At 45.7% G+C, this 12,980-nt stretch overlaps 1 protein-coding gene across 3 annotated transcripts in view; it reads left to right on the top strand.

Moving 5' to 3' along the window:
• Positions 1-377: 377 nt before the first annotated feature.
• tns2 (tensin 2) overlaps positions 378-12,980 on the top strand; it is a 161,204-nt gene continuing 148,601 nt past the window's right edge. For 2 of the 3 annotated variants that reach the window (XM_033015572.1, XM_033015571.1), the window contains exon 1: positions 379-783. In XM_033015572.1, the coding sequence (XP_032871463.1) occupies positions 685-783 (99 nt within the window). In that variant the 5' untranslated portion in view covers positions 379-684. Of the gene's footprint in view, positions 784-12,980 lie in introns of all 3 variants that reach the window. The other variant, XM_033015573.1, reaches the window with a different exon arrangement.

The raw sequence follows: 12,980 nt of genomic DNA, 5'->3' as shown, positions 1-12,980 counted from the left end.
ACGGTCTACTCGAGTGAGTGTTCGCCTGGTTTATATTTGAGCACGTGCCACAACTGGTACCACTACTGGGCTACTTCTTTGCACATCTGTTGCAAGTTCTGCAAGACATATGCTGGAACAGCATGACCAACATTTGTCCAGTTATGATGAACTTCCCAGCGCTCCCTCTGCACTCCATGTTAAACATTTGCTGTGAGTGATACTACTGTCTGCATCAATTGGAGCTGTCTGCCTTTCCCCCCCCCAGTTTAAGTAATTGTTTGCAGGTTACAGTTTGCCCCAAGAGAAGGAAGGAGAGAGAGAGAGAAAAAAATGCTATTGAGTTTAAATACTCGCAGCATGCCGTCATCTTTTGTTCTTTGAAAACCCAATTTGATTGATCGACGTGTTATGAAATCTGAAGTACAGTCCAATAAGTGCAGCTGAAGTTTTAGTCAGAGCCAGTGCCCGAGTGCGATGAGACTGGCTCCTTGCGAGCACTATTGACATCTGTTTGTGAGACAGGGAACAGCAACATCTGTACCCCCCCCCCATCATCCACATCTGGCAAGCCCGCTTCTGCTGCGATGGTGTTCAACTCGGAGGCGGTGCTTAGACTGAAGTCAACTGGGCTCGGTCTCTCTCAGTGAGAGGGGGGCGGTAAAAAAAACATCTCTCGCACCGGCAGCCGCAGGAGAGATCTGCATGGGCTGTTCTATAAGCCTCGATTGCTGCGGGAAGGAGCTTTGCGGAACCCCAGATGAACCCACGAAAAAGAAAGAAGAGAAAATGAGGCTTACAAAGGTACTTCAGACCATCCGCTGTCAGCGTGTGTGTATGAGCGCTGTGTACATTGTGTGACATTGCTATCGTAAGTAGCGGGGCAGTTCAGATATGTAGCATGCCCGACACAATTGAGCTCTTTAGTTTCTTTTGACTTTGTCAGAATTGTTTTTGTTTCATTTCTTAGCGAGAATGTGCACGCTGTTGTTTTTGCTGTTTTACTCAGTGCGAGGAGTTTGAGGCCAAAGTTCAAGTAACTGAAATGGTTTTGTTTTCCTTCTTCTGAAGAGCACGAGTTGTTAATGTTTTATTTCCGAGTATTTGCAACGCGCGATTTAAAGAAGAAACATCACGGAACAGAAAGTGACAGGAAAGGGATTAGAGCCAGTTTGGGAGTAGTCTGGGACAGTTTAAAAAAAAGGCAACATTGCCTGGTTAAATAAATCTAAAACATCTGCCGTTTATTTGGATGAAGCCGGGTGTGTTGCGATGATTGTCACATGCGAACCACGGCGCATGGCGTGTCATTGTATTCAACGCTTGGCAAAACTTTTTTTTTAGTTTTGTCTTGCGGTTGGGCGGGTGAGGGGAGGCGCCCATTTGTGGGACCAGCATAATGGTTGCGCTTGGACAATCCCGCCTAAACCTACTAGATCTCCCGGTTTCTAAACACTTTAACCCCCCTCCCATTCTCACACTGACCTTTCTGCTCTGGGCTGCCTCTACTGTCAGAGTGAGGCCCAGTGCAAATTGGATAAACATCACCTCATATTTCGCCTGGGTAGCTTACATCTCAGCGATATGAATATTGACTTCTCTAACTTCAAGTAACCCTTGCTTTCCTTCTCTCTCCATCCCCTCCTCCTTCTTAGTTCTCCAACCAGTCCGACTGTCCCCTTGATTACATTTTACCTTTGTGTGCTTCGTTGTTAGCTTCCCCGAGCTAACAATGATCTATTCTACATTTCCCTTGAAATTCATCCCCTTTGATGTTTCGTTTTCAAACCTTGCACTTCCTTATCTCTGCGTCTTTCTCTCCCGACTCTCAGTCTGAAGAAGGGTCTCAACCAGAAACGTCACCCATCCCTTCTCTCCAGAGATGCTGCCTGTCCCGCTGAGTTACTCCAGCATTTTGTGTCTGTCTTTGAACAATCCTTGCTTGGCTATGAAATGAAATGGGAGCACACCAGTTGGAATAGCATTGGCCAGCCAACCACTCATACTGTATGTAGGCCACAAGGCATAGTAGCCACATTTGATGCCAAACATTGGGCAATATCTGCTTTTCTTCAGATTGGGGGCTGCCGACAGTTAACATTCTGCCTGAAATCAGAATACCTGAAAGTGCTGAAAATCCTCAGTAGGTCAGACAGCATCTGTGCAGAGTAACAGAGATGAGGCTGATGTGCTGGAGGAACTCAGCGGGTCAGACAGCATCTGCGGAAGGAATGGACAGATGACGTTTTGGGTTGGGACCCTTTCTCAGTCCTAAGACCTGACCTGAAAACGTCCCTCCACAGTTGTGCCTGATCCGCTGAGTTCCTCCAGCACTTTGTGTTTAGCTCAAGATTCCAGCATCTGCAGGCTCTGGTGTCTCGATCTTTCATCAGAAATGGTGAAAGAAACACAAGCTGTGACAGAACCTCATCAATCGGAAATGGTAACTGTGTCCCCCTCTCCCCCGCAAGATGCTGCCTGACCTGCTGCGTACTTGCACCAGCATCAGTAAAACCAAATTAACAGCTCATCGTCCCTTTTCTGTGGGTGGGATCTTCCTGTGCCTGCATTGGCTGCCACATTTTCCACGTTGCAATGGCGATTGTTGGCCATGAAGGGGCTTGGAGTATTTTAAAAAGTACATGAAAGGCATTATAGAAATGCAAGTCTGTCCTACTTTATGCTTGCTTTATATAATCTCTACTTTGTGCTGGCTGATGCCAGCAGGAAATGACTGGTTTCCTTCTTTTCTTTTAATTTTTTTTATTTGCTATGTCGTCAAACTTTGCCAATGTAATGCCTGAAGTTGGGATAGACATCCTGTATTCCAACCTATCTCCTGTGGCAGGATGCCAAGTGCGGAACTCCAGGTGGACCAGGGCCACAGATGTAATTCAATCTGCCTTCGGATTCAACTGTGCTTGCTCTTTTTTTTGTATTCCCATTCCAAGGCTCTTATGTTTTCATTTATGATGGGACCATTCTGTGTACATTGGTCACATCACAAGGGGCATCCTCTGTGCACCAGTGGCATTGCAGCGCCGCCTTTAGCGGGAGAGTTTCACTGTAGCGTGACCGGTATACATCGACAGTTTCCATATTAAGTGTATTCGCCAGTTGCAATTAACAAACTTCACAGGAAATGCATAAAACGTATTGTATGTTGCTTCAAAGCAGCAGTTCCCAGCTCGGCATGTGCCAAAGATCACAAGGGCGCTGTGGGTTTAATGCTATTGAGGTTTATTATTGAGGTAGAAGAACGTTCACAAGAAGTTAAAGTAAATAAAAACTTAGGTCCCAGAGAATTCAGGGGACAACCCCAAACTCCTCAATGGGGAAAGCTCATCAGGCCTTTATAGGGGTGGGGAAGATGTGTGCATATTTTAACGAGTGTGAACAAGTGGGCCTTTCATTTAGAAGGGTAGGGAGCCACTTCGGTGGAGTGCAGACGGTGATTTGACTTTGAACAGATAGTGTGTGTTTATTGCCGTGAATATCCCAAGCTGATTTCACACTTCTTCAAGGACATAGTTTATTTGAAACGGTTGTCACTAGCCATGCTAATCATTAGTATTGATTCCTTGTGTTGACCTGATTCGAGCTACACTCTGACTGTGCCCGATGGGAATTCTGCAGACTACAAAAGATCTTTTCCCAGACTCTTGCACCTTCTGGGGAGTGTACGCCACTTATAAAATGGTACAGTGATTGGACTCTTTCTGAAAATGGGAGGTTGTTTCCAAATAACTTGTATAGAACATGGAACAGTACAGCACAGGAATGGGCCCTTCGGCCCACAATGTCTGTGCCAAACATGATGCCAAGTTAAACTCATCTCCCCTACCTGTAAATGATCCATATCCCTCCTTTCCCTTCATATCCATGGGCCTATCTAAAAGCCTCTTAAATGGCACTATCGTATCTGCCTCCACTACGACCTCTGGCAGCGTGTTCCTGGCACCCACCACCCTCTGTGTAAAAACAAATAAATAAAACTTGCCCTGCATATCTCCATTAAAGTTTGCTCCTGTCACCTGAAAGCTGTGCCCTCTAGTCTTTGACATTTCCATCCTGGGGAAAAAGTTTCTGACTGTCTACCCTATCTCTCCCCTCGGCTTCCGATGCTCTGAAAGGGCTTTGTGTGGCTTCTGTCCATCCTCATCCGGACATGGGGATATGGACACAGCTCAGTGAGTGTGCTGCCTGCATCGTACAGGGGATGGTAATGGCCAGCGTTGGTGTGTCCCTGTGTTACAATCCAGATTCCCCTTTCATGGTCAAGTGGAACTTGGTGATAAAACATCAGGCAGAAATGCATGCAAATTTCTAACCTGTACATTGCGATAAAGTACTTTGTGCACTCAGCAAACATACCAAGTTATCCAGCACCGCAAACAGCCAATCTACCAGGACTCGCAAAGATTTACACCTACATCAGCCACTTACATTTATTACTGATATTGGAGACATGCACCCATTAGTTTGTCTCGGGTGTGTCGACTGCAAGACTGCACTCACAGCCCCTCCCAAATCTGTGACTACCATCGATAAGGGGAGCTTCAGGTGCATCGGAATACCACCCCTGAAATGTTTCCCTCAGTCACTCACTGGAGTTCTAACACACCTCTCCATTGAAACTGCTGTTCAATAAAAATAATGGTGAGCAAATCATTAACAATAAGTTTACAGCATTGTAGAATGAGATACACTTAGAAGCAGGTCCTAAAAGGATCAATTGTCAGAGCTTGTTTTACCCCAGGGCAAGGGGCTCTAAAACTACAGGGCACAGGATTAAGGTGAGAGGGGTGAAACTTAAAGGAGATCTGTGGGCCAGGTTTTTCACAGGGGATGGTGGTTAGATGGAACAAGGTGGTAGAACTGGGTACAATTAACTCTTTTAAAGGCATATGGATAAATACCTGGTTAGGAAAGGTGCAGAAGAATGTGGGCAAATGGGATTAGCATAGGTGGGTCTCTATTTCTATTCTGGTGCTGTATAACTGACTTTATTTGGTCGTGTTGGCCCCACTCGCTTTGCTCTTTCTCCTTGCTCTGCAAAACGATTGAGGTTTGATCCAATTCCCCTTTCAGAAGTTCACATTGAAGCTATTCAAATACCCTTTTAGGCAGTGCAATGTGTGTGCCCCTGTCCCACTTAGGAAACCTGAACGGAAACCACTGGAGACTTTGCGCCCCACCCAAGGTTTCCGTGCGGTACCCGGAGGTTTTTGTCAGTCTCCCTACCTGCAACCTCCGGCAACCACCTGCAACCTCCGGGAACCGCACGGAAACCTTGGGTGGGGCGCAAAGTCTCCAGAGGTTTCCGTTCAGGTTTCCTAAGTGGGACAGGGGCATTACCTGCCTACCAACGTGTCCCTGATCAAAGTGCTGATTGCAATCTGTTCTTGGATACTGTGGTTTGGTCTGCACCTTTTTTTTCAAGAATTGTAGTGCCTCTTTAAATTGCTCTGTTGTAAAATCAGACTTTTTTCCAAATAAATCTTGATTTAATTCCCTTCATTGCAGTGTGCTGCCCAGGTCTTCTGTGTAGGAGCTAGGACAGTTTATTTCTACAGAAAATCTGCTCCACACTCAAGGAGAGAAGGGTTCATGCTAATAGAGACCCAAACATGTGTGACCTAATGTCCTGTCAAAAGGCCGACACACTCTCCTTTCTAATGAGTCACATATGGACCACACGTGTTCAATAAAATCAATATTTAACAGAGCCTGATGGTTTCAATTGTCAGAAGAAATACTGTATGCTCCTCTGCCAAGGTGAAAGCCGAGCTAAGATTTCTAATGGAAATTTGGGGAAAAAAAGTAAATCTGAAAGGATTAAAATGAAGATGATTTCAAGAACTTAAACTGTGGATGCCTTGTGACTGGAAATCCTCTAGCTTCCAGTTGCAGTCGCAAAGCAACAGGCAGGATGGAAGTTGCCCCTGACAGTTTCCATCTTGTTTCATGGGGCTAGGACACAGATTATTTTGAAACATTTAATGCAGATCTGCCTCTCTGAGGGAGGGGTCAGCCTTCATGTGCCAAGTTATCTGTTTCCCAGTGTACTGTCGGCCGGATGTGGTGCTGCAGAGGTCAGCTGAGACGGTGGCTATCTGGTGACCCGGCCAACTGTAACAATTAACTCTGCATGGTCATTTTAAGTGGTGTTTCCAGAATGGCCGATGTACCTGAACCAAGCTCGACTTGAGAACTACTTGAAATAACTTGACCAGTGCCTTTTGTGCCTGGAGTGAAGAGAACTGTCTCACCCTGAACACAACAAAGACTAAAGAGATGGTGGTTAACTTTGGCAGGTCCAAGCTCCCCCTTCAGCCGGTCAACGCTGCAGGGGCTGACATTGAGGTGGTGCATACATATAAATACCTTGGAGTGCACCTCGACAACAAACTGGACTGGTCTGTCAACTCTGACTCCCTCTACAAAAAAGGCCAGAGCAGACTCTTTTTCCTCAGAAGGCTCAAATCCTTCAATGTGTGTAAGGATATGCTGCACATGTTTTACAACACAGTGGTTGCAAGCGTTATTTTCTACGCTGTTGTCTGCTGGGGCAACAGCATTAGTGCAAAAAACAATAGGAAGCTGGTCAAACTGGTTAAACGAGCTAGCTCAGTGCTGGAGGGGAGAGTAGACTCTGGGATGGAGGTGCTTGAGAGGCGTATGAGGCACAAGGTGCAGGTCATCCTGAAAAACCCCGGGCATCCCCTCCATATAATTCTGGAGAGTCAAAAGAGCACTCGGAACAACAACCGGCTCCTCTCCCTGCCCTGTAGAACGGAGCGGTTCAGGAGATCCTTCACCCCTGCAGCCATTAGATTTTATAATTCGGACCGCTAGGCTGTAGGGGGATGCATTTTGCAATTATTAATTTTTAACTGTTAATTATTGGTCTTTTTAAGTATTTATTGCTCTCAGGTAGTGTCCACATTGTATTCTATGTATTTTCTGTCTGCGTTCGTTTTGAATCTGTGGGTTTGTTGGTTGGGAGCTTCTGGACATCTGAATTTCCCTGAGGGGATCAATAAAGTATTTATTATTATTATTATTATTATTAAATATGAAGATTTTTGCCAATGCCATACTGGTCACCAGAATGAGGCCAAATCATTTTTTAAACATATGAAGTATTCTACTAAAATATCCAAGGATTAAGGTGTACGGAGAGAGTGCTGTATTACGGTTGGTGTTTCAGATCAAGTGGAGTTATCTTATAGAGGGGTAATGGAGGGAGTGACTGAGGGTACGGGAAAGGAGAGGGAGAGGAGGGGGAGGGGAGGAGGAGAGGGGAAAGAAGAGGGAGGGTGAAGAGGAGTGGGAGGGAGAGCTGGGGGATGAGGAGGATAGGGGTAGGAAGAGGGATAGCGAGGCGCAGTTGGGGAGGGTTGCCATGACTCGCGTCACAACGGTAACTCGTCAGCCGCGTCTGCGCAGTTGGGGGCTATGGGTGAGTGGTGGAATATTGTGTTGGGGGAACGGGGCCCAATGGGTCCCACATGGTCTAGTTTCCTCTAAAGACCTCCAGTTAGTAATGGGACTTGAAGGCTGGCATTCACCCGATGCTCATTATACTTCAGTTTGGAGGTGACGTGGACCATCTGGAACAGAAGTAGGATTCTGCCCAGTTTGGGTCCGCACTTTTAGCCAACAGTGTTTAGCGTCCAGCCCAATGAGCTCATGTGCTCTGTGTGGACTCCCCAGTGCAATTTCTAACACACCAGCAGTTGGCATGGAGGCAGCTCCTTTCACAACTCTACTGATGTCAACTCCTTGGTGTTTGTCTCATGGCTCAAGGACATGCTGTGCTCCGAGTGCCCAATGAGTTACTGGGACTGTTTTTTGACAGATGCAACAATCACCATTCTTACGCTGATCTAAGTCAGATGTAGACGTTGTTGTTGAAAGCTCCAAGAAGCACCAGTCCAATTGAGTTCCAACTCCAGTAAAGACTCTCTTGGCACTCTCTGAATGGTTCTATTTTGTTTTTAAAGGATGAAAAATATATGCAGAAAAGTTTGACAAGGGAGAATTTCTATTTGCATTGTGCCTTTAACATTGTAAAACATACTTCCCAAGAGCAAATATAATCCGACACCAAGCTACATGAGGAAATAGTAAGGCAAGTGAACAAACAACCCCAAGTAAGCATGCACCTCCTTGCTTGTGAAGAATGTACCAACATCTGCCTTTAAAGTATTCAGACGCTGCTTCCATTACCCTTTGAAAAAGAGAATTCTAAAGACTCACAACCCTCTGAAGCAAAAACAATTGCCTCATGTCTGTTTTAAATGGTTTTAAATAGACCCCCTAGTGAAAGATTCGCCCACAATAGCAAATGTACCCTCCACATCCACCCTGTCAAGACCTTTTATGTTTCAATCAAGTCAACTCTCGCTCTTCTAAACTACAGCTTGGCCATAGAGTTAGGACTTAAGAGGTACCTTGAAAGACCAGTAGAGAAGTTTAAGGAAAGAATTCCAAAGTTCTGGATCCAGGCCCCAGCGGTGGAGTGGTTAAATTCAGGGATTCTCAAGAGGTTGGAATTGGAGGAGCGCAGTGATTGTTGAGAGTTGTGGGGCTGGAGGAGGGGGTTTGACGACAAGGATGAAGGTTTTAACACTGAGTTGTTACTTGACCAGGAGCCAGTGTTGATGAGTGAGCTCAGTGGATGACGGCAGGCCAGGGCTGGCTGCCAGTTTGGATGCGGGGCAGCAGAGATTTGGATGAGGTGGAGTTTACAGAGGGTGGAAGATGGAAGGCTGACCAGGAACTGTCATGCCTAGAGGTCACAAAGGCAACAGCAACTCCTGATGTAACTGAATCCTGTAATTCCCTCTCAGTCTTTGTTAACCCTAGCTGTGCTGTAAACTAGTTTGTTCGGCACAAAGATTTGTTTCGGCTGTAACAACAGAGGTGCAAGTAGGTCTTTAAACCCTGCTAGCCTGGAAAAGATTAAAATGGTTTGCCTGTCAAACAGGGCAGAGGTTGCGTCTCTCTGGGCTTTAAGCATGTGCTGAACAGACAGCTGAGATTTTTGAGATGAAAAATCTGTTTTATTTATGTGAGGCAACTGCTTGTGGTTCCCAGAGCATTTGAGGTCTGTCAAGGCTGCTGATAAATTGGAACGAGAGATTGGCCTTCAGTGTTATTGGAGCAGCAGGATGCTTGCTTATTTGTCTGTATCTGTTACATTTAAAGAACAGTGCCTGATGTGAATTGAATATGCTGGCATAATGGCGATAGTAAGCAGACTACAGAGTGAGGAGCCAGTCTGATCTCACCGAACTGTTAACTCTGCTGCTGACAGCACCACTACAGCAGTTCATTCGGGTAATCTGGGGCTGATGGTTGGTGAAGTCCTAAATTGAGAACAGATTTCTGGAGCATCTTTCTCGAGCACGGGAGGTCTAAAGTGTCTCATAGCCAATTGGGTGCTTGTTGTAATGAAAGCGAGCTTGCAGACACACTACGCACAGCAAACAAACAAATAATTATAAATGCCGGATCTCTAAATAAAAACAGAAAATGCTGGAAACACTCAGTATGTCTGGCCGCATCTGTGGAAGGAGAAACAGTTTATATTTTATGTCAAAGCTGTTCTGTTTCTCCCTCCACAGATGCTGCCTGACCTGAGGAGTGTTGCCAGCATCTTGTTTACATTGTGTGCACAGCAAGATTCCACACACAAGGATATGAAAGGCAGCGTATAATTTAAGTTGCTGATGTTGGTTGTGGAATCATTATTTGCCAGGACACCAGAGAGAGCTCCTCTGCTCTCCAGTCAACAAGTGCTTAAGGATCTTTCATATCTACCTGAGAAGGTAGATGGAGTTTTGGTTTTATGTCACGTCAGATGGCCAGCACCTCCAGCATTCCCTAACAATAGGTTGTATTGACTGGAGTCTCCAATGAAGCCTGAGCTGTCTGGGAATTGGGAGTGATCAGGGTCTGCTGGCTGTTGGGAGAACTGTTGGGTTTTCTCCGGGTGCTCTGGCTTCCTCCCACATTCCAAAGATGTGCAGGTTTGTAAGTTAATTGGCTTCTGTAAACCGTGTGTACAATAGAACTATTGTACGGGTGATCAGCGTGTACTCGGTGGGCCGATAGGCCTGTTTCCACGCTGTATCTCTAAAGTAAACTAAAACTAAACTGATATCTCAGCTCTGTTTCACAGCATGCTGGTGGGGTGTTTGTTGTGCTGACACACAGCTGGATATTCTTCAATGCACCAAACTAATCGTACAGGTGATGCAAACCGTGTCAGGAAACCAATGTCAACAGGTGGAACAAAGCGTTAAGAAGAGCCCCGCGTTTGTCTAAGGGAGGTTCCACAATATATGATCAGTGATGAGGCGCAAAGGCCAGCAATGTGTTCAGTATCAGGAATCATATATTGTTAGGTCGTCCAAAACGTTGCTGGGACCAGGGGAAAATAGTGGTATGGAGCTCCTGAAGGTGAAAGTCCTGGTTCTCCAGGGGTCAGATTGTGGTACATTGGCAGGAGAGGTTTTCGCAGAAATGGGTGGGGACTGCTTTGGCCGACTTCTACCAACTGCACTCCCCTCAACATCAGTAACGTGGCCTCCAGAAACCAGGGCACACGTAATGAAGGTGACTGTGAGAAGAACCAAAAGTGATATAAGGGAAAACAATTGTTTTTACAAAATAAGTGTTTGGAGTCTGGAATGCACTGCCAAGGAGCAGTGGAGGCAGACTAAATTCACAGGGGAGCTGGAAAACGAGTTACAATGAAATCCGGTGCAGGTTGGCACTGGTTAACATGGCAGCTGGCATCCTTTCGGAAAAACTGCTCTGGCCTATAAGTGACTCCAGGTCCACACACTATGCAGTTGGTTCTTTGTGCCCTCTATAGTGGTCCTGAAACTTACTGCCACTATAGAAGGCCTATCAAGTCAGGGTCTTGAAATAGTTGGATAAGAACACGTTAAAATAAATAAGCTGTAATTCACATACTAAGGCTTTCCTTGTTAACTCCACCATGATTGCATCAATGTCATTCTATGATTAAACTTAATGTTCCTCACAGCTGGATCAAGACGGGTGTGCAATCAGATCAAAATGGTATAGTTGAACATTAACACAGTTGTTTACCTGGATTTGGGATGTTGAAATAAATATCATTTCTTGAATGTATTAAATCTGATTTTAATCACTTTTCATCCCCCAAATCCTTTTCTAATTCTAAATTCCAGCTGCTGATTTCCTGACTTCTGTGCAATATGTATCCTGATTTAACTGTACACAATCGAGGAAACACATTGTGAACTTTTATCAAAGCCTGCTTTAATATTATTAAATAGTGTCATCTGGAGGAACGGATGTGTCAGAATCAGTTCTATCCTTTTGTTTTACTTTGTTTAGTTTAATTTAGAGATTCAGCACGGAAACAGGCCCTTCGGCCCACCACGTCCACGTCGACCAGCGATCCCCGCACATTAACACTATCCGACACACACTAGGGACAATTTTTACATTTGCACCAATCCACAACCTACAAATCTGTACGTCTTTGGAGTGTGGGAGGAAACCGAAGACCCCGGAGAAAATCCACGCAGGTCATGGGGAGAATGTACAAACTCCGTACAGACAGCACCCGTAGTCAGGATCGAACCTGGGTCTCTGGCTGCTGTAAGGCAGCAACTCTCCCAGCTGTGCCACTGGAACTACAATCTTCTGTGATAACTGCTCATCTTCCGTAAGATCAATGAAACAAGCACAGTGTACAAATTACATAGTCTTACAGCTAATAGGATAATCACTAATTAATCCAACAGGGTATTTGGGAGATATCTATTATGCAGAGAGTGGAGAGGATGAGGGACTATTTCTCACGAGGAAGTGGACAGCCTGGATATGTTCCAACCTGGAGATGGTACAACGGTTGAGTGGAAGGAGTCGAAGAGGATCAGTTGGAGAGATGTGGGCGGAGGCTGGTGTGGATGACTTTGATTAAATGGCCACAAGTACTTTCCATGCTGGATTAGAATGTGGGAGTCACTTCGATCACAACCTGCAGTGTTGCAAAGGATGGTGCAACTGGAGCTGAAAGGAAGCAAGTTCCAGACGGGCGCAGCAAGGAGAAGGGCAAACTGACCTTCATCCTAGAGTAAAATGACGGGAGGTCGCCCTGAGGTTCTCTTGGGCAATGCTGCATCCAACTTCACGAGTCCTTCTGCATGGATAGGTTTTTATTAAAAACTGTTTGTCCGTCAGAAGTGACACAGCTCCATTAAAGTTGCTGGCGGGGGCTCAAGCTCGATATTTGAGAACCCATGAGGATTAACTCGCAACTCAAGCATTTAATCTGTCCACTAATTAATGTCGATTTGAAGCAGTTCCAAGAATGTGGGAGTGCATTACAAGCAGGCAGCAAAACAGCTAAACAGCTCCCCACTGTTCACTGACATGACCATATACAGTGCTCTTTGCACATTATCTCAAGGCAAGTGAGGAGCTTGTCGCCAATGTTCAAAGATTGCTCGGTCATGCAAGGTATGAGGTGGGTAGGTCATTTCTGAGGGGACAGGTGTTTGTACTTCGTGCTACACCACAGCACCTTAGATAGGTACCTCTCTGTCTGGCAAGTTACCTGCTGGCTATTTAACGGAGGGTGAAGCACCCAAGCCTGATCTTCTCACATACGGTTTGCACTAAGAGTCACTGCAACCCTTCTCCTCTCTCCTTAACCCAATGGTGCTGAGGTCAATTGAGGGTTGAAGGCGACCTATACTTCCTTTAAGTTTGTTTTAAGCGTTGGACTGGCTGGAGGTGCGGGCTTGAAATTCACCACAGGAGGGCAGTCCGCCTACACTATGCCGGCCTGCACATTGATTTTAGTACATGGGTTTAAAATGCTAGCTGGCTGCCGCCTTGGCAATGGAGGCAGTTTTGGCCACACACTGAGACAGATGTTCCAATATTAACCACTGCCACAACCATCAGCGTTTGCTTGTTGGAACTGA

Source organism: Amblyraja radiata, chromosome 46, assembly GCF_010909765.2.
Source record: "Amblyraja radiata isolate CabotCenter1 chromosome 46, sAmbRad1.1.pri, whole genome shotgun sequence".
Taxonomy (NCBI): Eukaryota; Metazoa; Chordata; class Chondrichthyes; order Rajiformes; family Rajidae; genus Amblyraja; species Amblyraja radiata.
Note: the sequence above shows the minus strand (reverse complement) of the source record. Positions and strands in the feature narration are given on the sequence as shown.